This window comes from Calypte anna, chromosome 1 (assembly GCF_003957555.1).
Source record: "Calypte anna isolate BGI_N300 chromosome 1, bCalAnn1_v1.p, whole genome shotgun sequence".
NCBI classification, from domain to species: Eukaryota; Metazoa; Chordata; class Aves; order Apodiformes; family Trochilidae; genus Calypte; species Calypte anna.
The window spans coordinates 99,557,318-99,584,373 of record NC_044244.1 but is presented as its reverse complement, the minus strand read 5'-3'; the positions used below and the strand labels follow the sequence as shown (position 1 = coordinate 99,584,373).

The 27,056-nt window shown below is 38.2% G+C and overlaps 2 protein-coding genes across 4 annotated transcripts in view; both read left to right on the top strand.

The window, feature by feature from the left end:
• The window catches only part of LOC115599048 (putative uncharacterized protein ENSP00000383407), a 39,916-nt gene extending 36,880 nt beyond the window's left edge, over positions 1 to 3,036 (top strand). The window contains exon 8 of the mRNA XM_030458881.1: positions 2,905 to 3,036. Coding sequence (XP_030314741.1) covers positions 2,905 to 3,036 — 132 coding nt within the window. The remainder of the gene's footprint in view (positions 1 to 2,904) is intronic.
• SAMSN1 (SAM domain, SH3 domain and nuclear localization signals 1) overlaps positions 2,964 to 27,056 on the top strand; it is a 53,975-nt gene continuing 29,882 nt past the window's right edge. Inside the window, exons 1-2 of one of the 3 annotated variants that reach the window (XM_030458861.1) lie at positions 2,964 to 3,028; positions 4,170 to 4,546. In XM_030458861.1, the coding sequence (XP_030314721.1) occupies positions 4,226 to 4,546 (321 nt within the window). In that variant the 5' untranslated portion in view covers positions 2,964 to 3,028; positions 4,170 to 4,225. Of the gene's footprint in view, positions 3,029 to 4,169; positions 4,547 to 21,673; positions 21,841 to 24,749; positions 24,798 to 25,185; positions 25,257 to 27,056 lie in introns of those variants that run through there. The other 2 variants (XM_030458870.1, XM_008502930.2) reach the window with 2 other exon arrangements.

The window sequence follows — 27,056 nt, the reverse complement described above, 5'->3', positions numbered from 1 at the left end:
CCAGATCATAACTCAGAGTCGTTACATTGCTTTTGAATCATTCCTTGTAAGTGAACAAATTATTATTACTACAAGAGATCTTATATTAGAGCAGTATTAGCATTTTGAACCCACCGTGATTTATTTTGCAAAGACGTCACACAATGAGAGACTGAAAAATTACACCTCAGTTTCTCTCTTTAGCTAATATCAAACTGCAGATCTATTATCTTGAATTTGGGAGAGTGGGCTTGAAATACAAATCAGAACATGAAAATTCTAAGGGTGCTTCGATCGTGCCCACAGTGGATGATGAATAGTCAGATGCAAGCTATAAAAGGACTTTAAAGTGCCTAGAGCTTTAAAGTCTGTCTGCTGAGACCTTAGCCTACCATGAAGAATATCTAAAGGGTTTTAAAATCAAAACTGCCAGGTTTTCTTAGTCTACAAAATAACTAATCTAATGGCACAAATTAAAAGCACCTACGTTTCGTTTATATTAGTAACTAGCACAGAGTAACATGTCAGTATCAGCACAATGGAATAGTTGGTGCTGAGGAGATGATGTCCACACTCTATGCATTATGAGGGATCTAACTATGTTCAGATCATCTCTGTTGGACTTCTAATAGTAGCTGGAGCTCACCACTTAAACTTCTGAAAAGCATCTTTAACCTTAATTTCATCTGCAATGAATTCAGATGATGCCACTTTGAGACCAAACCCAGACTACAGGGATAGCTGTGAAATTCACTTCAAATACATGCACCAGCTTGAAACTAAAATACTAATATAACTATAACTTACAGAAGACACTGGAGACACGAAATGTTGATTACATTCAACCCTCTGTCTTCCTGCTATGTTCCTGTGATTGAGTCCCAGTCCACAGACTTTCAGGGAATGTAACACACTGCTGAGAAGAAGGGAGTCCAAACCCAAGTGCTACTGTGGGAACTTCTGCATTGCTCATTTTTTTTAGCAAGAGGAGGGCTCCTAGGGTACTAGCATTATGGAAAGAAGTCAGGATAGCTCTATCAGCATGAAAAGAATCATACTAATAATTTATGTCAACCATGAAGGATACTATTAAAGGTTTATCTAGAGATAAAGAAATAATAATTATAAGTTTTTACATAGCTAAGAACATTTCATCAGAACAGTGCCTGGAAGAGTAAAACCATTTCGAATTTATTTTGTGTGTATAGTTTTACACATACAGATATATGATTATTGCACTAAGTCAAGGTGATTTCTGATATTTCGTTAGCCCAGAAGTCTTACATGACTAGAATATACCAGATTCTGTATGCTATTAAAAACTCATGCCAATTTATAGCTGGACCAAGATGAACTGGTGTTGTATATAATTTGGTACAAACCCTTTTAAAGTTTGAAATCAAACAGCTGAATACATGAGGGAACATCTCATCTCTTCAGACTTAGCTTTCACTAACTCTGTTTCAACTTAGTATAATTTCAGTACAGTTGTCTAGTGACACAAAACTAGCTAAATACACAGAAAAATGCCCCTTGCCTGGATGGGGAAGCCTTGGACTTCTATTTTTGCTTGCAAAACCTGTGTCTCCATTGAAAAATATCTCAGCCTTTGGCACTTGAAGCACAGATATAAGCAGTTATCTGTCAAGAGAAAGGTGGTGGGTTTTTTTTTTAATTTATCTGAAATTAACATACACCCTCATTCTTATTGTTGCTTCTGGAGATGGATGTAACTTGTTATATGTGGGTACTGGGGCTTCAGATGTGCCTCATGCTAGCACTTTGCAAAAGCCTTTAACTCAAATGACAGCTCAGTAGTTCAGAATCTCTTGAGACCCATCCCTAAGCAGCCTGCCCACTACACATTAGACTGTGCTGGCAAACTCCCTGATGACTTTGTCTCAAAGAATTATGCATATGAGGGAGCAGAAAGGATCTATGATGTGTGACCTAATTGTTGGGGAGAGTATAATAAAGGTGTCTGAATTTCTACCTCTGATAACATCAATCCTAGCACTTAATCATTTGTGATAGTGCTGAAGATGCTTTACACCAATAGGTCAATTTTTTAACCTGTGTAAATAGGTGACTATCTGTGGAAGCCAGGCAGGATTGCTCCAAGAAGTGGCTATGGGTGAAGTATGGTTTTACTAATTTCTAATATATTCACTTTTTGTTTCTAATGGAAAGCAGATATCCTATGTGAAACACAGGATCTGACTATGAAAGAAAGGTTGTTTACTGTCAAAAGATGAAAGTTGTCTCTGAAGGTCACAGAGAAGTTCAGAGTCAGACTAGAAGTGACCTCAAGTGTTTCTGGAGTGATTTACAGGATAACAGCTGATTTAACATTAGTGGAAGCTTGTGAGATGGCTGCACATTCACAAAGTTTCAGCTCTAAGAGCCTGTAGTACCCAAATCTTAAATTTCTCCATGAGGATGTTGTTGGAATGTACAATCACAGCTTTGAATTGTCTTTATTGTCATTTAATCTAGGAAAGAAAATGAGGCCATAAATAAAGGAAGACATGAATACTTCAGAACGTACTCTTGTACACATTTAAATGCAGTAGCTCACCACATATGGGATTTCTGTGTACAACTAAAATAATTCTGGTTAATGCAGTGGATGCATATTTAATTTTTTGTTTTTCTGGAACTAATCTGGAATTAAGTATTCTGTCAAACTTAGGTTTAAAAAAAAAAAAAAAAGTCATATGTAAACAGCAATATGAACACAGATATAAGTTTGATGCCTTTTTATATCTATGGGTCCCAAGCAAGGAAGTGCCTAACTTTTAAAGCATTGTGTAGATGATTAATTATGTGATCTGAGACTTCATAATTCTCAAAATAAGCACCACTTTACCCTCAGTTTTTATTTGTAGGGTTTGAATACTTGCAATGTCTTTGGGTTTTTTCCAGGATACAGAATCAGATGATAAAGCAGAATCCATGGGAACATTGAAACGATTGCAGAAATTGGTCCGAACCAAAAAAACGAGTGCACAGAGCTTGGAGGATGTCAAACATGTTTTGCTCCCCCTCAGTAAGTAAAGCATCCTATCAGCATTCTTTCCAACATTTAGCACATGACACTGTATTGAACATGACTGTAAACAATCCTGTCCTGGTCTGTCATTCACCACCCACGATTTTCAAACCCCAGCTGAAATGTTTGTGTGATACCACTTCAGTGCTGACTTCCTCAGAGCGTGAAAACGTGTTTCCTGCCAGGCTAGCTTGAGTTTTGTAACAGCATTCTTGCAACTGGGGATTTTAGCTCCAGAGAACTGTGTAACACTGGGGCCTCCATGCTGGCGGCAATTTGGTTTCAGAGTAGTTCCTCCTTTTGTATCACGTTTCAGATCAGAAAGGCAAAACTCAAAAATGCAAAGATATCTGTCTGTGTTAATAGCAGCTGGGAGAGCAAGGAGGTCTGCAGCATGATAAGCAAGTTGGCCTCTCATCATACCTGATTGCCTCGAGCCATAGGACAGGAATTCTAAACTTTTGCTGAGCTCAGATTATTTTCTGGAGTCTCCCATAGATCACTGACATGACTGTGCAGCAGTTCTTCATCTGAACTTGTTTTGCTAAAATTAATTTAACAGTGCATGAATTTACTGTACGGTGCATTTGTGATATGACTATTCTAAAACCAATACTAGCAAAATGAGATTAAATTCTGAACAACTGCTTCAGCCAAAGCATTGCTTGGGATGAAATGCATGATGAAATTTAAATTTCAGCAATTACTTTATAATTACAACATACTTACTTGGAAGAAGTGGGCAGAGGAATTATCCAGAAAAGCTTTCCAGCCTCTTCCAATATTTGAGCTAAACTCATATTCTCTGCAACTATGCAGCTATATGACCTTCAATTAGCAAATTTTCATGTTCAGAGCAGAACCAGAACAATTTTCCAGGCTTTTGAGTGAACAAGACATATTTACCAAATGGAGAATAAATCTTGCTTTTGGCTCAGATGTCTGACCCAATACAAAATCCTTTCCATCTCCCTAATTATAATTATTATTTGTTTTTTATGGAGTCCTTGGCTTTGTCATTGTATAAAATGCAGCAGACATAATTTGAGAAACAAAAAGAAAAAACAAACAAAAGAAAGTGTGTTATTTTCTCTTTGAATTGCAACATATTATAACAGAAGTATTTGCATTTTTCAAGACACATTAGAAGATGCTTACCTTTCTGAAGAGGATGAAGAAGCACTAACTTCTTGCATGAAACTGTCAAAGCCTCAAGACAAGAAGACCTGGAAAGAGAACATGAGGAGAAAAGAAGAGACTGAGACTAGGACAGATTTTATTTCTGCATCTCTGGGCCGCACGTACACTTCCAGATTTAATAATTTAGGAACTATTTCAATCCATTCAGAAACTGAATTTCACTTGTGGAGTGACTGGAAGCCATTTCCTGACAACCAGCTCTGTCCTTGTGACTTCTTCATTTCAAAAATAGAAGAATGGGAAAACTGTACTTGCTCTGCTCATCAGCCACATCTTACATATTCCCTAACTGATATGGATCTACAGTACTCCTGGGTGAGTACAAGTGGTTTCTTTTCTGCTGATACATATGAAAAGTGGATTTTTTTTTTCCTCTGACTCAGCATTAAAGAGCTACTGTCATCTTCTGCATGGTTATGAAATGCAGTAAACCAAATTTAGATTTCTGGTAAATGGATGTGAATGCATTGGCCAGGCTAACACAGGGAGTTCATATAGCCCTAGGTAGTCCATTTTTAACCATGCAGACATCAGCAGCATTGGGATGGAAGGCTTTAGGCTATTCTGTTTCTCATCAGACACTGTTTTTAGATCTGTACATTAAAAACTCATCCTTCCAGGCTTAGAAGAGTTTTTGGAAGTCTGGGGTAGTAAGTCAATAAGGGACAATGAGGCCAGTGGGATTGGATCAGGCCCCTAGAAGTCACTGCAATATTAGTAAAGGACACCAGAGTTATTTATACAAATATCAGAGGGGTTGAGGAGGTTTTCGTGTTTCTGCCTTCTTGGATCTTGTCAGATCATGGAGCCTATTTTTGCAAGTGTCTTGGTGGCAATAAGACCTTTTTAGGGCCAGAGGCAAAGCAGTAGAGTTTAATATTGCTCTGAAATTATCTTTCTGGACAGCTACCAGGAGGAAGCTTTTGTATTTTAATTACTGTACTGATTTTTGGTTTTGTTCTTTTAAGGCCTATTTAAAACTAGAAAAAGAAACATTAGTAAAATTTTAATTGGTGAGGTACAAAAGGTGGACCCTGCAACGAGGTTTTTCTCCCCTCCCTGCACACAGGAGGTTTTCTGGCACTTTACATAGTGGTAAGCACATGAAGGGTGCTGGAATAGATCAGGGAAGAAGTAAAGAGTATCCTCTTTTCTCTTTATGCCTCTTCCCTCTGTAGTTCTCCAGGGATAGAGCTGGTTCTCACTGTGCAGTAAGGCCAGCTCCCAGGAAAGTGCATCAAAACCACAGGAGTACTGAAACCTGCCAGCTGAGTGTTCAAATGAAGACCTGAACAACCATAAGCTTAGATCAGAGAGTTTCCTGATGTAAACAGCCTTTTCTCATTTATCATTAGGAAAGGTGCACACACACAGGTGTGTGGGTCAATATAGCAACCATATTTCTGAATACATGGAGCTAGTCATTAGGGTCCTTTCCAACGACAGTAGGAGGCTTAAAAACAGGCAACACATGAAACCTGTGATTTATTTAGCTGAATGCAGCCCAGAAGATTTGACACAGAAATCAGAAAGCCTAAGCTTTAAATGATAGAGCTGGAATTAGAAGAGAGAGAAAACAAACTATCAAAAAAAAAAAAAAAAAAAAAAAAGCTGTGAAAGGTGCATGAGAGAAACCCTCAACAGCCTCAGCACTACAATCTCCTAAAGGGAGCCCCTAGAGGGAGATCTTTTGGGCAGAAAGTTGGCAGAAATAAGTTGAGAGCTGTGAAGAAATGCTGTGATCTGTCTGGTGAGTCCTTCTGTCTGCCAGTAAATGTGTCAGGGATGCTAGGCTCCATCATGTGCCTGCTTCTAATGAAAGCAACTTCCAGCATCCCAGGCTAAGGCTGAAGTCCCAGGGAAAGATAGTAATAATAGATGTATCAGTCAGATTTATGAGGGCATAACTGTCAATTCACATAATTTTATTTCATTTTACCACAAACAGGCTAGTAATATTCTCTACCCTGGTTGGATTTGTCCATGTTACTATTAAGTGGCAGCAAGAGGTTTAGTGATTTAGTGCTTTTTTTTTTTCCCCCTGCATTAACTGTGTTTATTTTGCCATCTGCTTTCCTGAAGGGGTCTCTGATTTTAATGTATCTCTGTAGGCTTAGTGTCTTTAGATTTAGATTACAGTCAATGGCAAGATCCCTCATTCCTTGCATTTCCATTCTACCAACTGGCTCAATTGAAGATTACAAAGACAGGATTTTTAGGTTTGCTTTTTAAGAATCAAACAAGCTGATTTTTGGTGATTTTGCTATGAGGGGATCAGACACTGGGGGATGATGCAGATGTTCTTTCTGATGTTGCTCTGTTGTAAAACCAATATATTCCATAATACTCTTTCTAATTCGGTGAGTAAAGTATCATTTAATTTTCTTGGCTGAGCTTGGCTTGGCTACTGCTATATTTTCTTTGCTGTAGCATGATGAGGAGATGTATGCCTGAGGTGTACTACTGAAATGCTAGTTATTATGTCCTGAATTGAGGCAAACAAAAATGGTAGGTGCAAAACTAAGATCCAAGACTCTGTTATTCAGTCAGCAAACTGTGGCTGATCTGATTTGGGGGGCAAATAAATATCTAGGTATTACACAGAAACATACACAAAGCTTATTGAGCCTAGGCTTAATTAAAGCTTTAATTGCAGGCAATAAATTAATGTTCTCCCCTAATCACAAGAAAAAAAGACTTGGATTTCTTCATGATAGATTGCTGGTTAGAGAGACAAAATATGAATGATGCTAATTCCCTTCCTCTAGGTTCTTGACTCCTTCCTTCCCTTTTTTCTTCATCAACATTTCACACAGCTTCCTTTATGGTTTCATTTTGCCATAGTTTTTTTCTCCTAAAGCAGAAAGACTGTCAGAGATATCCTAAACAGGTACTGTGAGAACAGACTGCAAAATTCACAGCCCTCTTCATCTACAGCAGAACCATTAAACTCTTCAGCTACTCTTCCTCAGCTGCCCCCAGCTAAGAGCATCATAAACCCCTCTGCTAGCTGACTGCCTCTGGCACAGGGACATTGGACACACCTCAGCTCTCACCTGTCCTTCCCACCTTCATGTATTGTTAAAATATTTAGAAGTCTGTATTTCTATCTTTTAGTTAAATACAGAACCAGGTGTGCTGCTTTACCATTTTATATCAGTGATGCTACTGCTAGCAACTTCATGCTGTTACCTTAGACACAGGTCATTTTTTCTGAATTGTTCAGCTGTTTACAATATAGTTATTTTGTCAAAATTTTGCTGGGGGTAACACAGAGCAATGCCTTTTTTAACGCCTTGAGATTGCCATGTGAAATTGTTGTTAATGATATTCTTCCTATGGAGATACAATTTGTAAATAGTTCTTCCTTAGAAAGTGGAAGAACAGAATTAAGAAAATACTGAATACTTCAGCAAAAAAAGAAAGAAAAAGTTCCTGGATAAACTACTAGCCTGCATATTTTAATTTTACTACAAAATATAGCAGGGAGAGAAATAAGTGATCTGGGTTAGTGTTTGTAATGTTATGATTCATCTGAAAAGCAGGCAGAGGATGGAAGGAAAGATTGTCCAGACACCACTCTAACAGCCACTTGACCTTACTGTGAAAGGTTATTTGGTTTTAGATTTATTTCTCAAGATTAGCCCAGCAGAAGACAGTTTAGCAGGCTGTCTCAGACTTTTTATTTCTCTCTTTTTTTTTTTTTTTTTTTAATTTAACAAAGTAGTACACTTAGGAGTGCCCTTTCCATATGATTTTTAAACAATACATTTCAGCCTCCTCTTGCTTTTCTTCAGTCTATGCATAAGACTTTTACAACCTTGTGTAAGTCATGGAAAATCTAGAGACAGATGCTTAGAAAGTACAGGAGCTTTATGGGCTTGAAAAGCCCTGAAATAGGCACAGGGGTCACAGCTGAGGTGCCCTCTTCACAAAAGGGTTCCCAGACTATCCTGGATAGTCTGAGACAGAGACAGAAAAGCTGATGAGTCCCTTTCTATTGTCCCTCAGTACTTTAACAAGATGCTTCCCAGGCTGACCCATCCACTCTCCCAATAACTGAGCAGTGTGTCCTAAATGAATAAATAACACAGGCATCCTTTAGAGGAAATGGAGAGGACAGGACATCTCCCATTGGAGACAAATCAGCAGAGAACCACTGGGCTTCTCTTCTTGCTGAATCTTAGAATTATGGTTAGGTTTAACAGGAGAAGGATTTAGTAATTCACACCTTAAGAAGAGTTTTATGTTGCAACCTGTGTTTGGTATTCCGTGTGTGAAAAGATGACAGTCATATCTCAAGAACAGAGAAGACCTGAGATTTTGGAGATGAGAAAGGAATATTATAAATACTAAGGGTCCTCCAGGGCAAGATACCTTTTCTCTCTCATTTTCAGGTTGAGAGTAGATAGCTTCAGATGACTGGTTTCTATCCAGTATGAATGCATTACAGTGTGGTTGAATGAACAACGAGATTGGGAAAACTGCAAGTGATTTTATGCCAATGCCTGTGTCCTTTCTCTTCAGATTTCTCTCAGGAATGTCTTATGGACTCATCATGGTTATGTTAGCATTGCTTTTATGGCCATGGTTCTCTGTAATTTCTGTGACCTTCTGGCTTTCTACTTTCCCCCTGGTCTAGCTTGGGTTTTTTTTGAAAGAGAAGCCATTTCTCAGCATCTCACTTTGTCCCTTAGTAGACATAATAGGTTTTGGTTACCCCGTAACAGCCTTGCTTGCTTGCTGTTATTGTTCTTACCCTGCACTCTGTACTGTCTCTGCTGCTCCTGATCATCTTGGTTCCCAAAGAGATGCTGTAACTTTGAGGTTTATCTCGAGGTTTACAGAGCTTATTGGACCTCTTGTGATACCAGCGACTTAGTTGGTGGAGTGGGAAGGAAGAGTATGGGTGGTCAGTAATGACCAAACAGCACAGAGAGTGCTTTTCTCTAGCAAAATGTGCTTCAAAGCTGAAAGTTGTGCTTGGCCATTTGCACAGCCCAAAGGATGGTGTGGGAAGATTGCTATTTCATTTCAGATATCAGTTTCTCTGCACTCTGGAATGCTGTGGGCTTTAATGGACTTTCTGACTGGTCAATTTTCTTAAGCAATTCGACTGTTTCATGCTTCTTTTTACTTTCTTCAACTAATGTCTTTCTGTTGAGAAACACCTGAATATGACTTAGAAAAGCTTTCTCAATGACATTTGGATCCTTATTTGGCACAAATACAGCACTAAAAAGGATGTCTGGAAATCCCCAAATTGCTTTTCTCAGACACCAATTTTCAACTGCTCCGGTCACTCGAGCTCTTTCACCATCAGTAATAAGTGGTTATTTTAAAAGCTGTAGCTTTCACTTGTTTCTTTTTCGGTGGCAAGGTAGGAAGCCAAATCTTCACCATGTAGAAATCTATTTTCTGCTGGTGTTAGGAAGTCCTGCTCAGCTGTGCCCAAGCTGAGACCCAAAGTGTTTGCCCAGAGAGGAGATGAAGAGCAGCTGGAAGGGTGGCAGTAAACAGTCAAGCCCATGATGGTGTTCAGGTGATAAGCTGTGGCTGAGAGATGAAAATAGGATTTTTTTTCTAAGACAGGAAACTGTCCCTAGCTCCTTCTCTTTCATGAGAATCATATTCTCATGTACAAGCCCCCTTACAGGTTTTCTATTGCATTTTATAGCATGCTAGATAATTTCACCTGTTACCTTCCTCTCCCCATCAGTCCACCAACTCAGCCCTTCACCCTGTGTACTCAACACCTCTTGCAGAGTGAGGAGATAGGTAGAAACCACCCTTTTTCCCCCAAACTGCAGTCTTCAATGATACACAATCTGACAGACAAAAAGGAACAGTGCTGATACTAAATCTATCATATGGTTAAATTCAAAGGAAGTCACTAATTCCTAGTTCAAGCTCTATCCAAGAACCTTGTGAAAGCTTATTTTGAATTTTGAGCCTTATGTGGGGGTGAGACCTGAGAAATATTTATGAATGTTTGCTGCAGTCAAATTCTGGTAAAATTTGAATGGCTTTAATTTTAAAATTGAGGCAAAGGCAAGATCCATGACTGAATTTTCAATGGTTACTTTTCCTGGAAGTACCAAGCAAAACATGGACTCAGCCAAAGAGATAGAAATGCTAGTGACCTTAAGAGCACTCATTTTCCTGATACTTCAGCATCTGCAGAGCCTTACTTTGTCCCCTGTCATAGGGAGCTTTATTTAAGAAACTATTACATCAGGAAGTTGGTAAAACTTTATGGTTTTTTCAGTGGAATACAAAAAGTGTGAGAAAATCACCTCTTAAAGTGCAAGGCTTCATCTCTTAAGCTTTATTATGCTTGGAAGAGAAAAGCCTGCAAGGGCATCCAGTCTTACTATAGCTGCACCATTGCACTGTGCTGATAGCAAATATCTACCACTTCTACTCTGCATCCTGCAGTGATTTTTGCTACTTTCTGCATAGAAATGTGGAAAAGTTAGAAACTGAGTGACTTCATCTGTTGTGACTTTGACCATGCAATCTCAAAGCAGGTTGCAAGAAATGTGAAACATCTGCTGCTGCTGCTCTTCACTGTAGTAGCTTTTGTCCTACTTTAATATATATTTTTATATATACTTTAATAATATTTTAATACCTTATTATTATAGCAATATAGGGGTTTATGTCATAGTTTTCATTAATCTTAGAGGCATGTATGCCTAACTCTACTAAAAATCTGAACAGCTCCAAACCTTTCCCTCCAAACATTGCTGGACTGTTCTGTAAATTTGGATTGCTGGTACTTGGTAGTATATATAAAGCAGAATCATAATTAAGTGAATTTTTGTGCAGTCAGAGGTATGTTAAGATGCCATAACATCAGATAGTTACAGATAACTGCAGAAGAATATTTCATTTCACCCCAGCAGATTTCACGCATTTTCTTCTGACATAGTTGTTAGTTACTGCAGAGCAACAGATAAAAAGAGATAAATTAAGGATTATTTTGGATACTGTCATGAATGTAGTAAGAGGAATATAATTGCCAAAAATATGGGGGAAACTGTGTATTTCTTAAACTTATTCTTTCTAAATGGCTTATGAATTCTTAATGGAAAAAGGAATACTTGGTTCATGAGACATCATTGAGTCAAAATATAATTAAGCTAAGTACAGTTGTTGATAACAAACCATCTGATGAAAGGATTACTTCCTGTTAGCATCCTTTAGAATTGCCAAAATCATGAACTTCTGCACATGGAGACAAATAGATGGTATTGTCTATCAGTTGCTTCATGCTATCTATGCTGTGATAATATTATCCTTCTATGGATCTGCTGTCAGTCCAACATTTTATAATCGACAGTTTTCTTCTCATTTTTTTTTTTATATTAAAAAATTATAAAAGCTATCATTTCTTCTCATACATCATACAAAGCAAAAAACCCAAATGTATACCTCTTCTTGAGCATTCATCTCTTGCTGAATGAATCAGCTAATACAGGCTGTGTTTTAATCCTGTGTTCTGCTAATGCATTAACTCCTGGTGCTGGCAGGGACATTTTGACCAATGAAGCCATCAGGTGCCTTAGGATAAGCTGATCCAAGACTGTAACTTTTTAAGTGCAATTTATTTCCTTACACAAAGTAATGTGGTTTTACTACTGCACAGATTCACTTCTAAAACCTAAACTTTGGCCTGATCTTGTGCTTGTTGTGCTGGTGACAAGCTTCCCATTTGTAGTCAAAATGTTTAATCTTCACAGTGCTTGCATTAGCTCAGGATACCTTTTATGTGCACTCATCTTTATTCAGGAGAACAAGAAAGCTTAGCTTCAGATTTCTTCAGTGTCCCTGATGAAGTTGAAATTAAAGTGCTTCCCACACATCTAATTCAGTAAGGATTTCGAGGCTAAGGCTTCAGTAAGCAAGCCACAACCTGAAATGACTCAGGATCCTTTCTGACCTCAAGTTACAAGAATATGTAGGTGGTAGATAGCAGTGCAATGCCTGATATTCTTTGTCTTCTCCCCAAGCTAATTCAAATGACTTCTCTTTTAGGGAACATTAATTTTCTGGAAACTGTGAGCTGGCTCAGGAGCTGAATATGTTTGCTTGCTTGTTTTGTGAGTGTAGATTGAGCTAGTTATTCTCTTTGATTAGTCATTTTTGTATGCTTTAGAGTGTTCCTGTAAAGCCTATTTGTCAAATAAGCCTTTCATAAATCAGAAGAAATTACTTCTGTTTTCATCTCCCTCACCTAGAAATGTGGGAAAAGTAACACAATATCAGTGATCAGCAATGGCATAAATGGAAGTGTAAGGTTTTCCACTGCCAGAGTGGCATTAAGACTTTCAGAGTCACAGAAGAATTATAAAGGATGTGTTTCGAAGTCCAGTAAAAAAGTGTGACATGCTGTAAAAGCAGGGTATGTCTTGCATAATTTCGAGCTTGTTTTTAGAAGCTGAAAATTTAATTTGAATAATGAGTTTTCACCCAGCTTTGAAAAAATAGCTGTGGGTAAAATGCACAAGAATAGAGCTTAAAAAATATGACTGGAAGGGAAACAATGGACCTAGAGTGGACACACCTCTAATTATGCTGCTTATATACTTTAAGGTATATCAGTTGATCATTAGAAGGTGAAGACCAGGGGATTTTAGAAAGAACTGGACACTGATTTGTTTCTGAGTATTCTCTTCTATTTTTAAGGGAATTCACCAATGGTAATGAAAGTTCTGGACTGACTTTCTGTAGACATTTAATTGATTAAAGGAGTTCACGTTCCCTAATACATAAGCAAAGTACATTGGAAATATGAACATAATATAATTCTTGCTGGAAGTGCGTACACTCCAATCCATTTGAAGAAATCTGGCTGAAAGTTTTTAGTAAAAGGACCAAATTAATTATATTAAATGACATGAAACTTCTTGTTCACTTCTACTTACAACTTATGTTTGATAGCATACCAGAAGAAATTATGACAAACAATGTGTGGGAAGTGGGAAAATTAAGAGTTCAGATAGTTTAAGATCATGAAACAGAAATTTTTGCAGATATTTTGAGAATTTTTATATTTAGTAATGGATTGTGTAGGTGTTTTAAAACCTAGATTTCCTTCCTCACAGATCATCTTTGGTTCCACATAACTCCCCTAACATTTAATCAGCATGGCAATAAGAAAAATGTGTACAGGCAGAAACAGGCAAAACCAGCTAATTCTGGTGGCCATTCTATGGTAGGTAGGATATTCAGATTTTTTAATCTGAAAGCCTTGGAGTTTAACCCCCAAAATTTCTCTTGCAGCTATATTTTCTTCACAATTAACCACAGGGTTAAAAACTGAGGATTACATGCAGTCTATAATCAGCTGCAAAATAGATCAGTTTTACACAGTTTCTTAGCATTTCACTGAACTAGAATGACAAAATAAATCCTTATTCCAATTTTTTATAGCAGTATATCTTCCTTAACTCTGTGAGCCATGATCCAGCGATTAAGGATGTAGATAATGCAGATTCAATTCCCTGCACTTCCACAGACCTCTTATGTGATATTAGGTAAATCACTTGTCTGCCTCAGGCTTCATTTGCAAAATGGGGATAGGAAGTAATTTTACACATCAGACATTTGTTGCACAAGCAAGAATACACATACCAACTTGTGCACCAGAAGGACAAGTGTACAGACGGTTTATTTGCCAGCTTTGACATCTCCGTTCAGACTGGTCATTTGCACTAAAATGAAATGGGCAGTCAGTTGAGGAAATGTGGCAAATACTAAAGCTATATGATTGAAGCTGCGTCATTAAACACACATGCATGGGAGTGAGATTTGGGTATCACAGACAGCATTAATTCTGCCTTCTTTTGGCTTCAATACTTTATTTTATTAATCTAATGAGGTTTTGTGTGTACAGTATGCCACGGTGCTATTTTTTAGGCATTATTATTTATGTTTATAGAGGTGTTTGAACCCAAGGATGTTTAAATGAATTTTGTGAACTTTCACCTCCCAAACCAAAGGATCATAATAACATTTCTCTTCACCAGTTTGTACACATATTTAAAAAATTACTAACTGAAAACTAACATGCCTATATGAAGCTTTCAGTTTTGCTCTTCCTGGAGTAAGACTCCTTTCCAGCTTGTCGTCCGTAGCTCAGTAGAACTTTTAGCAGATCATGGAGCTGTTGAAGGGAAAAGTTTTGATGTCTTTTCATCAACTTCTGCTTTCTGTGGCAGCTGCAAGGCAAAGGAACCAAAAACACAACACACAAGATACTACATATAAAAATAGTAAAAAGGATCAGATAGGTGAGAGCAGGAGGTTAAAAAAGGGTTCTCTACAGATGTATGCTGCGTGAGATTCACAAGCTCATATACTTTATGGGGAAGGGAGAGCAGAAGGAGTTTTATAACACAGTGAAAAGGGATCAAAACTGGTGGAGGGAGTCTGGAAGAAAGCATTCACCTCTTTTTTCACAAAACACAGTTTCAGAAACAGCTTCCTCTTTCCATTCCCTTCTCTCCCCAAAGACAAGTTACTGACACTGTGTTATACCTGCTGAGCACCATGACTTGTTTCTATGAGTGCTTTTAGCTGACATCCTGAGATAAAGCATGTTATCTTACATCCTTAATTAAATAAATTTATTTGACTGTGCTTCACTTCATCTTGTTGATGGGCTAAGAGTAAGTTCCCACTCAGTTAGTGAGGCTTAGCTAACAGGGAGCAACTTCTTTAGTTGTGACCATTCAGCCACAACCCCAAGTGTCTCATGAAGCCCTGAGAGAAGCGGGCAGGGCACTAACCATGAACAACACAGGGTTCAGCAATGACCTAGCCAGTCCTCCTCAGCAGGAGACTTGGTGCCAACATCCATCAGAAAAAGTGCCTTCTTTATTGGGGTGTTCAGTGTGGCTGCAGTTTTAAAGTTTAAAGTTTTAAAGCCAGTTACAGATACAACCATATTGTGCCCCACTCTCACTTCCAACATGGTTTTTACCCCCTTGAAACCACATTCAAGGAGAAAGAAAATTTTTGTCTAGAAGCAAAATGAAATCAAAGACTTGCAAGTGAATATGCACACTTAATTCTTTTTTCATGTTAACATTTGCACATCAGTCCTAATGCTGTGGTGGCACAGTGACTTGACATTCTAGCATCAGTAAAGAAATTCAGCAGGAGATGTTTACTGGTAAAAGATGGTTCAAACTACAGAGTTTCCTGACAGCAGGCTGCGCATTAGAGTTAATCAGAATTTACTTCTGTTGATCTTGATTCTAATCAGAGAAAGGCTGGCAGACATCTTGTACATACCTTGAAAAAAATCCCCTGCTGCTCTGCCAGTGCTTATGCTTTAAGCTGATCTTCTAAATGCCAAATGAAGCATGTCATGTTTTCTGTATGAGATTAAAACAGAGAGCCTAAATTCATTTTTATATCAGTTCCCTTTATCAAAAATCTCATACTTGAGCTTTCTGAGTAGACGGGCAAGGCAACTGTCACTCTTTATCTGTAAATGCATTTCTGGGAGGCTGAACCTCAGCTGGAAAATCATTAAACAATAGTCTCATAAACCTGCAAATTATGTGGGATAAAATGCCCTTGTAGCTGATTAATCATCACAGTGTTCACCAACAGAACCCATTGAGATGTTCTAGGCATAAACGATGCTCAATAGCTTTGAGCTACATTAATGTTCACTCCGAGAAACAGTGTGCTGTTCACTTACATGCCTGAACCCACAGCAGCAGCATCCTGCCAGTTTTTCATCACAGACAGTAAAGTATATTCTGCTTACAATAAATTGTACAGGAAAACCACTAGCAATGCACGTATTTCTGTTGGAAATTATTACACAGATGCTAGATAGCCTGTGACACTGTTTTACAAGACATTTAACTTGCTGACTCTGAATATTCCCAGCAGGGATACCTAGAAGATATAGAGACAACTTTGGCTCTGACTCTTCAAGGTAACAAGAAAGGGCTATGTTCAATAGGTGAAAGCCAATCTCCTTGAGAATCCTTCTGTCACAATAGTATAGATTTTTATTAGTGTTAGTGCTAACCTGACATAGCATAGGTATGACTGATCTGTTCATCTACTGCTAATGCAAGAGAATGTGTTGGGATCAAAGTTTGAGATAAGTTCTTGGTGCTTCATTTTCTCTCCAGGCCAGTCGGTGTTGGGAGCATGCCAAGGACACAGTCTGAGGCAAATGAGACGCTTTTCTTACTCACAGAATAGCAAACACTTTTTGCACCAGACATGTCTTCAAATTCAGTAGGAGCTCTGGTGCACCAGAGCCCATCCCTGCCATATTTCTTTGTAACTACGCTGACCTTAGTGGCAAAGGATTAGCATAAGAGACAGAAAAATCACAATTTTTTTTTTTCAGGAAGATCAGGAAGCACAGTAGTCTGAAAGAAGCAAAATTCCTGGGACTTGGCATGATGAGGAAATTCCTACTGCTCTGCACCCCGACAGTTGCTTTAACATGCTTAGCTCTGTTATTGTTCCCTCATGCTCTTTCAGTAGATGTATGGCATTAAAAATTCCCCTAATGTAACGTATTTAGCAAAGATCAAATTCTTGAAGCAAACTTCATACATTAGTTATTAGATTTGCTGGACGGCCAATTTCTTCAAGCATCAGAAGCACTATTCTTTGTATGGGATAGGTAGAGTGCCAACACAGTGCCAAATCAAGGGTGTAAACTTAAAATATTCTTTAATCCTATCATAGAATCATAGAATCATAGAATTGGCTGGGTTGGAAGGGACCTCAGAGATCATCAAGTCCAACCCTTGATCCACTACTACTGCAGTTACTAGACCATGGCACTAAGTGCCACATCCAGTCTCTTTTTAAATATATTCAGGGACAGAGAATCCACTACTTCCCTGGGCAGCCCATTCCAATGTCTGATCACCCTCTCCATAAAGAAATTCTTTCTAATATCCAACCTAAACTTCCCCCGGCACAACTTGAGACCGTGCCCTCTTGTCTTGCTGAGAGTTGCCTGAGAAAAGAGACCAACACCCCCCTGGCTACACCCTCCTTTCAGGGAGTTGTAGAGAGTGATGGGGTCTCCCCTGAGCCTCCTCTTCTCCAGGCTGAACACCCCCAGCTCCCTCAGCCTCTCCTTACAGGGTCTGTGCTCGAGTCCCTTCACCAGCCTGGTTGCCCTCCTTTGGACCTGCTCCAGGACCTCGATATCCTTCCTGAACTGAGGGGCCCAGAACTGGACACAGGACTCAAGGTGTGGCCTCACCAGGGCTGAGTACAGGGGCAGAATCACTTCCTTGGACCTGCTGGCCACACTGTTCCTGATGCAGGCCAGGATGCCATTGGCCTTCTTGGCTACCTGGGCACACTGTTGGCTCATGTTCAGCTTCCTGAAAGCTATATTGAGCTTTGAAGTCTTAATTTCTATTGCTTCCTCATTTTTATTTCTGACGAAAAGCACAGAGGAGCCTATTCAATAAGAAAGTACACACCTTGTTGCATGAACACCCTAAAAATTTTAGCCTGATTTTTAGTACTAAGTTCTGGATGCTTACAGAGATGAGTTTGCAGTGAGTGTGGGAGTTTCAAAGATGGTACTTTAGCATCTTACTCCACTCCTCAACATCCCCCTGGAAAATCACAGCCTCGGCCCTTGAGTTTAAATCAAGTGTGTGTTTTGTTTAAATTTTTATAAAGACAGCCCTACATGCAACATCTGCCTTTTTTCATGGTTGCTGGTGGGGAAAGGAGACCTTAGCTTCACTTTTTCACACTTGTTCCTTTTAGTTTGTGTAGGGTCTTTGCTGTGGTAGTTTATGGGGAGAGCTCTGCTGGGGAGAAGTGAATTTAATTGTGTCTGGCCCTTGCTTAGATTAGACCAGGAGAGGGAAGTATCTAGCTATGTCCAGGCCCATAATTAATACATATGAGGAAATTGTGCTCTGCTCATGAACGTTCCTTGAGGAAATAAAGATTACATTTGTTAAGTAAATTATTCACCGCAAATTATTCACTCAGCTCTACTTGCTATTTTGAGATTTCTGCATTATCTAAGGGAACTAGATCACACAGGGAGAGGCATGGCCATAAAAGCAGAGGCTGAAGGCTTGATTCCTTTCTTGTGCAAAATATGTGTCTTATTTTAATTAAAATAAACAGACTCAAACACTCTAGGATTGCTTAGCATTAGGGAAAGCAATGTATAGCCCCAAGGTCTGTTTGAATCTCCAGTTAAACTTTGACCAGATATGTCTGACAGACAATGAAAAATGTGTTGCTAACACAAATAAAGTCATGTCATTTGCATTTTGACAGGTGGCCAGTATGCTAAACACTTCAATCTAGTTTGCATTCTAGTTTTAGTTTTATCAGAATAATCAGGTATTGAAAGGGTAAGTTTACACTTGCAATTGAATCTGGAAATGATCTTTCTTTTCAGGCAATGTAAATGGATGAACCCGCTAAGGGGATATGGAACTGTTGTGGCACTTGATATCATGAGGGAGGGAGGCACACGAATATCCAGGACCATTGATTGTGGTCCATTCATTAAAATGGAATAATGTTAATAATAAGCTATAAGGTATGTTGCCTTTTATAATTATAATGACAGTGGAAACTATTCTCATGGGGTCATTGTAATTATTTTTGAGTGGATAGCCTTTTTCCCCATAGGACTTCCCAGAGAGAAGAGGGACATTGCATGGGTATTTCAGGATGGAGGAGTTAATACAAGCCTATAAATTTCACCTGAAAAACTTCTATTGATTTCACAGGGATTTGGATCAGGTTCAAAAACCAGCTAGGAAGGGGAATAAGTTAGTTACAATCATGTCCAACAAAAAACTAAGTACAAGAAATTTTCTAATTTTACAAAGTTACTCACTGCCCATTCAAAAATTAGCTTCAAATACAGAGGATATAAGCACCAACACTACTAATTGTTAATTCAAAAGAGTTCCTTTTGAAGGTATTGGTTACCTAAATTAAATTAACTTAATGTTATGTATGTTTGATTTTCTCTACTCTGTAACTTTTAAAAAGTAGTGTAGGTCATCCTTCCAAGGGCAAGAACATAATCAGGTCAGCTTTCAAGCTGCAATAATTTTTCTGATATGTGGATGAGGAAAGGAAATAGATATGGGTGGGCACTATATCTCTTGAAATGGCCTCTTTCTTCCTGTTTAACAATAAATATTCTACAGAAAGGAAGCTCGTATATTACTCTTCAGATGAGTTCCCATTTTATTAATCATGAAGATTTTAACAGTAGCCTGAGACAGGAAATCACAGTCTAATGACCAGCAGAGTCTCATTTAATCCTCACATTTGCATCAGGTTAAAAAGGAAAATAATATACTGCAATGTACATCTAGGTAGGTAAATAATCAGGTTTAATTACTATTAATCATATATACAGGTTTTCTAACAACATATGACCCTACTAAATTACTAAGGCTGATTAAATATCCACAGTAAAACCTCCCTATTGTTAGAAACTTAAATGGACATCTCACATGGTGTTATCAGATATAGAAATAAGCATGTCTCACAGGGGTCATGATTATTATTATTGACTCATTATTGATTATTAATATTAGCAATGATTATGAACTCAGATTGTGATGTTATGATTAATATAACAATAATAAATTCAACTCTGTTCTAAATGGGTGTACTCCTGATTAAAATGTTAAGCAAAAAACCTGGTTAATGGGTTGAGTTTCAACATATACTCCACTGTAATTTAATAACGTAGCAAGCAGTCTTGCATTCTACTTGGCATAATTTCAGCAGTTAACCTGTGTTACTCCTTTCCTTCTTACCAACCCAGTTCTTCAATGGTCTGGAAAAGAAAACCTCATTATACCATTAGCATATAATAATTTTTCTTATATCACTAAGTCTTAGTCCCATCAGGTGACTATTTATTAAAATCCAAGAAGACCCTCAAAACCTTTCTTAAATATTTAAATAGAAGTCCAAACTGAAATGGGGATTTATCTGATGAGCAGTGCCTCATGCCTCCCTGGGGTATTCATACAATAGAAGAGGAGAACAATTCAGCCAGGAGACTGCCTGCCTATGTAGCATTGTCTTCTCCTGTAAAAATTTAGAAGGCAATTCTAAGAAATGAGACTTGTGCATTTCTTACAGGTTTTCAACCATCCACTCTTGCTTTTTAGTTTGGATGGTTTCTTATTTTAGCTTTCCTCAAAGTTTGAGTTCAGCCAGCTCTAAACTTAAAAGAACGACAAAAGGTCTGTGCAGTGAGTACTTGGGTTCCCAAGGGGTTCTGAATTTTTGTTTGGTGCAAGAGAACTGCACAGTGACTTGCTTTCTAGAAAGAGTTGCTATCTATGCAAAATTTGTGAGCAAAAATTTTTTAAATAGATTTGATTGGAATAAGAATTATTTTGAAAAAATGTTAATTTTTTAAAATTTACCAAAGATTTTTCTTGAACTTTACTCTTGAACCTTATTCTTGCAACTTACTTAGAAGCAGATTTCTTTTTCATTTGTAATAGTCTTGAATTCAGATTTAACTTAAGGTCTGTGGGTGTCCCAGAAGTTCAGGATTTGAAATTGAGAATTTGTATCCACCTTTCAGCAAAATTTGGGAAAGTTTCCTTGTTGCATGTTTTGTGGCCCATGAGTCACAACAAATTTTACTTAGGATTTTCAAGACTTTTGTTTGTTTGACTTTGACGAATCATATCAAACAAAATGAAGGAGAAATTCAAAACTATCTTCATGCCTTCACTTTCATTTAGCCTCTGGGCTGTTTTTTCAAAATGGTATAAAGAACCTTCATCATTGTCCTCTGGCTCTTTGTTGTAAGCCTTCTGTTAGACTTGCTTTTTCTCCCTATAACTTTGGCACCAAATCAAGGACGAGAAAAGACTGAAAAGTGCTATTTTAAGGAGTCACAATTCTGTGATAAATAGCAAAAAATTACTCCACCATGCAAAAGAAAAAGATAACTTCAGATAATTTGCCTTCTCTACCAAACAGTGACTATTAGTCTCACTGCTTTTATTGCTTTACTGCAAATCTAAGAAGGAAAGGAAGCTGTTGGGGACCAGTGAGACCACATGGCACAGTGCACTGCAGATCTGCTGGGCAATAATATCCCTTGGTCATCTGAAGAACAGACACCTCCTCCACATTTGAGTTCCAACACATGTTGAAATTAAGGGTGCAGTCAGTGCCACGAGGCTGAGTGAGGAAAAAGGAGAGAAGAAAAGAAGACGACCTTCTTGAGGTTATGTAAAGTCTTACTGAGGCCTGATGGTGACACAGAAGATTTAAAGCATTTCTCACTCTGAACCCTCTTTCTTTTCCCTGCCACTTCCTCCCTTCCTTCCTCACTCCCTCCCCAAGTGAAGATTTCAAGTCACTCACCCATGCCACAGAGCAGCTGTGTGAAGTCACATCCTGATAGAATAAGGAACTGTGTAACCGGTGTGCACTTGTGTAGTAGGCTTCGTCGTACTTAGTTTAGCTACAAGGTAGTAGCAGTTGCACATCAGCTCTAGAAACCTGAATGAAAAATGTTGAAGAGAAAACCATCGAACGTATCTGATAAGGAGAAAAGTCAGAAGCCAAAGGTAAGAAGGTCTCATTTTTATTGTTAATGAATAATAGCAGGAATTCTTAATTTTTAAAAGAATTTCCTTTGAAATACTAGCCTCAGGTTTTTCTGATGTGCAAGCAAGTACCTCAGTGCTGTAATCTCAGGAATCTATTTGTATATACATAGTTTATAATAGTAATGATCCAGTTCAAGGAATCACAATTGTGAAGCTGCTATAGCTGTGCTAAAGTGTCCTGGTGATGGACTTGGTCTATTTTTATATGTTCTGCGTGATTCTTGTAACAGAGGAACTCACAAAAATACCCTCACTCCCTTTCATCTCTGATAAACTGATGAAGTCCCATGAAAGCATGTGACAATCAGTGAAGAATTAGAAAAACTATTACATTTGTCCTAATGCCAATATATTTGCTTTTGCATCCCCATATAACCAAAGGAGAGGGCACTTAGCAATCATTGACTTTCATCTTTATTTTTCTGGGAATGATTATACTTCTAGCCTGAAAGAAATACTCTGAATAAATGGATAATGTTCTACACCGGACACTTTCCACAGTTTGGAATTGCAAGAAAGTGAGAGTTTTGCAAGATGCATAAGGATATTTCATGTGCTACGAATTTATTTTCAATCCCTGGACTGGGTGCAAAATAACCTTTGGAAGTTTATTGTAAGCGTGAAAAGAAATGGCTACTGCTAATTCTGGGCACCTCAGTATCCATTTCTACCTCAATTTATCAATGCTGAGAATTTAAGTAAGAGATTAAAAGAGCCTTTTCATATATCTCTGCTCTCAATAACTCAGTATCTTCTAGTTTACATACCCGTCTTCTCATCGTTTGTAAATACACCTCACTTAATGACTTTTCGGTCCTAAGAGGTTACTGCAGACACTATTACACCAGGAACATATTTCGGTTTTCTACAGCATTGGCTTTTGTGTATTGCACTTTTTTCTAAGCATTTGAAACAATGTTAAATTCAATTTTTCCACAGACTTCACTGGTTTTAAGCATTTTGCTGGTTGGTACAGAGTATATTTTCTACTGTTCAGCCATCACACTGTTCTCTTATGGCCGGGCAGAAGTACAATTAATATCTAATTACACTACAGCTTAAGCAAGACATGATCTTGAGAGACTCTGTGGATGGGCTTTGTTTTCCTGTCTATTAAATTTTTCCAAAAACCAGTTTTGGTCACTTTCTTCTTCCAGAATACGAAGTTTCTTTTAAAAAAGTTTGATTTCAATTTTTAATTTTTTTTCCTACACAGTTAGTTATTCATCTATGTATGCACTCAATGCTATTAAGGTGCTGGCATTCTAACTTCTAAAAAATACAGAAATATAACATGGTTATGGATTTGATTCACTGTATGTCTAAAGTAGGGATAGAAAGTTCTAACCACCTGACTGTCATACCTATCAACTTTGCTTTGCTGACTTTGTCTTCTTGTAAAAGTTTACAAAATGGAAAGGTGTTGGTAAAGTAACTCAGGATGCCCTGCTACCTCAGTAGCATGCTTTGAAACACTTCACTTGCTGTAGTCCCATTTTTGCATCGAATTGTGTAAACTTTCCAGGAGAATGTTTTTGCTGAATGCACTATACGCAAAAGGGAAGAGACAGGCTCACGTCAGACAAAATAAGTAACGCAAATGCTTAAGTTGCTTCATACCCAATTGAGTAACGTGGAGCACAGATCCTTACCTCCTGACAGAACTTACAGGATTTCACAAGTGACTTCCCTAGATCACTTGCTGGCTGCCCCTGCTCTGAGCAGGCAACATCTGCTCTCTCATCATACTTGTAAGCAGGTTGCTGTTGCCACCCTGGAGGTCATGGGCTACCTCAGCTGGTTTAGGCAGTTTACATGGCCCAGTGTCTCCAACACAGGAAAGACACAAATCCTATGGGAGAGCCAAAAGATCTGGAGTGTTATGTGGAAATCAGATTTGCTACTTTAGGCCCTCAAAGAGGACACCAAATATATATATTTTAAGTAACAGAATCTTAACCACTGTCTTTATCACAATGGTATGAACTTCTGTGCATTAATTCAAGTGTTTCACCAAGATTTTATTTTTAATCCTTTTGATATTATTGCTTTCTCCTGTAAAAAATATTGCCATCCAGTTATACCTTTTGATAAAGATGAAAAAACACCATACAAGCATGATGTTAAAACTCTCGAGGGCATTTGCTGTCCCTATATAAAGCCTCTAGTAGTGGTGGGCAAGCCAGTTACCAAACCAGGACTAATACAGATTCTCAACATCTACTGGCAGTACTCTGTGTGCAATGCATTGTCTTTACTTTATTGCTGTGATGCTTAGGGAATTTGTGCAGATGTGTGAGGTGCTACATAGACAAAAAGTAGCATCTTAAGACTCTCAGTGTCTGCTATGAAAGGGTTGATACTGTACCATGAAGTAGAAGGGTTGCAGGTTTTTTAGTTATACAGCAGAATTTCTGTAGTGCTGCTGTCATGGTTATAACTGCTTTGTGTATCTGGAAGCTTTTGTATATACACACAATGTTATATGTGTGAATACACATATAACTACTGAGTGCATTTTATGTAAAATATATAATTAAATATTAATTGTTAAGCAAAAAAAATCTATACCCAGTGCCATCCCAAGGAATACTTGGAAAGAAAAAATTTCAGAAGATAAACTGGGAGTATTCTGATCCTTTAGCAATGTTTATTTTTGTAACTGCACATACTGCTGTACTCTTATACATTACACACCGGCTGTGAACCCAGGTAACTGAGATCTAGAGGCAAAGTCTTAAGGCTTATGAATACCGTGCTTAATATTGAAGAAATTCAACAAATTGAAGGACTAAGCTCTCCATTTCAGGGGTGTTTAACCTAACATATCTGTCTATCCAGGACCTTAAATGACCATTTACCCCAACAGAGCCCCTGCACCTCCTGTCAGATCATCCTCCAAGTAGCAGCTCTCGGTCAGCACTTCCTTCCAGTCCTCACTTGCCCCCTTTTCTGTCAGAGGGGATGTAGCTTGGTGTAGCTGCAGTATTATTTGTGGACAGGTGAGGTCAAACAAACTAGGTCTTGCACATATTCCAGAAGTCCATGGTCATGCTGATGGCCAGAATCAGCCTTGGCTCCACAGCTCACTGCCAGGAGAATGCGTCTCTCCTGCATTGCTGGAGTTTTAGTTGCAGAGTAGGAAAGTATTAAAGCAGGTGTGGGAAAAAATGCTTTTACCATATGTGTTTCAGCTATGAGTTTGTGCAGTCTGTGCCACCATCCCTGAGAGAGCTGGGAGAGAAAGAGAGCAGTTGACTTAGAGGATGAAGGAAAGACCCCTAAAATCACCTGTATTTTCAGCTCTTTGGCCCCTGTGATGTTACAGATGTCATTGTCTTGGGAGAGTGGCATGGAGCAGATTTACAAACATGGTGAGAAAAAACTTCTTAAGAAATTGTAGAGAATCTAGTCTTCTCTTTTGTATATGCTTCAGGCAGCACCACATCTTGACACAATACAAATAAAACACCATGTAAGCCTTTCTCAGCTACTCTACAGCACACTTTGAACTGTTTTACACATTTGACCAGGTGCAAATGAGAAAGGAACATGCAAATAATCTGTTAAATATCTGTGCAGTGCCTTTCCCACTTTACAGGGTGTAATGTGATGGGGAGAGCCTATTCCTTTCTCTCTCTCTCTCTCTCTCAAATTCCTACCAACACAGCAAACTTAAGAACTGCCTGATGATTCTTGGCTTTACTTCAAGCTGAAGCCAAGCCGACTTTGTGCCATTTTTTTTCAGGCTTGACTGAAGGAAGTCTTGTGTCATTATTCTAGGTGACAGTTGATCTATAATTGTGCTAAAGGTTTGAGACATTTTTGTTTCCTTATTTGGCTTCCAAATGTGCCTGGTGCTTGAAACTCAGCTTACTTCTGGTGTGTAAGACAATTCAGGGTCAATGCCTGTGTATTTTGTTTAGACAAAAATGTGTCCAAGCTTCTAATTAAATCAATATTCTGTTACTTAGGTGATAGCCTGTTATTTGTTTTTAGGGTTATGAGAAAACAGTTGCAAAACCAATGTTAAATTTTGTTCCCTAGTACTATTTCATACCAATACTTTCCCTTTTTATAAGCTTAAGTGAAAACCCTGCATCCACAAAAATCTATGCCCATTTTTGGCATAGCACTGAGGCCAGAATACCCCTTTTTATATATTCTTCGTAGAAAGACTGGTCCTGTTTCTGTAAACACTTAGACGAATAAATTTTCTATGGTCCCTCTGACTTCAATGGAATTTGTCATCTGAGTAAAGTTTATCACTTGCATAAGTGTTTGGAGCTTGTAATGCAGACACATGTTATAAGCAAATGCTTTATTGCAACTTTTTTTCCTTGGCAGTGGCTTGTGAATCTCCAGTGGTGAATACCTCTTAAAGAAAAGAAAATAGAAAATAGGTAGAGCAAATCTAAACACCAAAAATAATTCAAGACATAATTACTTTTTCTGTAGGACAAGATCTGCAGTGAAGAGATTGCTCAGTGTTAATGAATATTTACTAGAATTTATCCTTGAGTGGGGAAAGCTAAGGGGTTTAATTTTATTTCAAAGGTAAAGACTGGTAGAGTTCTGAAAAGAGCAAGTTTTGTTCCTTTTCTGTCTCCCTGAAATTTTGAGTGTATAATGAGCCACTGCTAATGTCACAGATGCTAATTTTCACAACTATGACTGAAGTGATGTTCCTTTCCATTTGCATTTCATTCTAACAATGATGAGAGGTGATGAGTTGATGATAAGCTGTTTTCACTGCACTGCCCGCTGTGCAAATTTATGCTTATAGGCAAAGATGACACATAGTTCTGTCATTAAAGGTCTTTACTGCATTGCCTCTTGCAGAAAGACTGTTTGTCAAAATCCATTTAAACTCTGTTAAATAAGCAGAAATGGATGACAACATCTGGGAAGTAGCTTTAAGAACCTGCTTTATGGTGGAAATATCTGTGGGCCTTTGTCAGGGAGGGTTCAGAGGAAGAAAAGATGCTATTTATAATAACCATGTATGTGCAAATAGGGAAAAAGAGGATTGCAAGTAGCACTTCAGAAGGTGCTTCCTGTCTCCCTCAGGCTTCATAAAAAACTAGAGCAAGGTTAGAGTCAACCTTAAAATATTTTTTGTGTGCAAGTGGAAAGCTCTACAGTCATATTACTGTTCCTTTTCCCCATGGTAT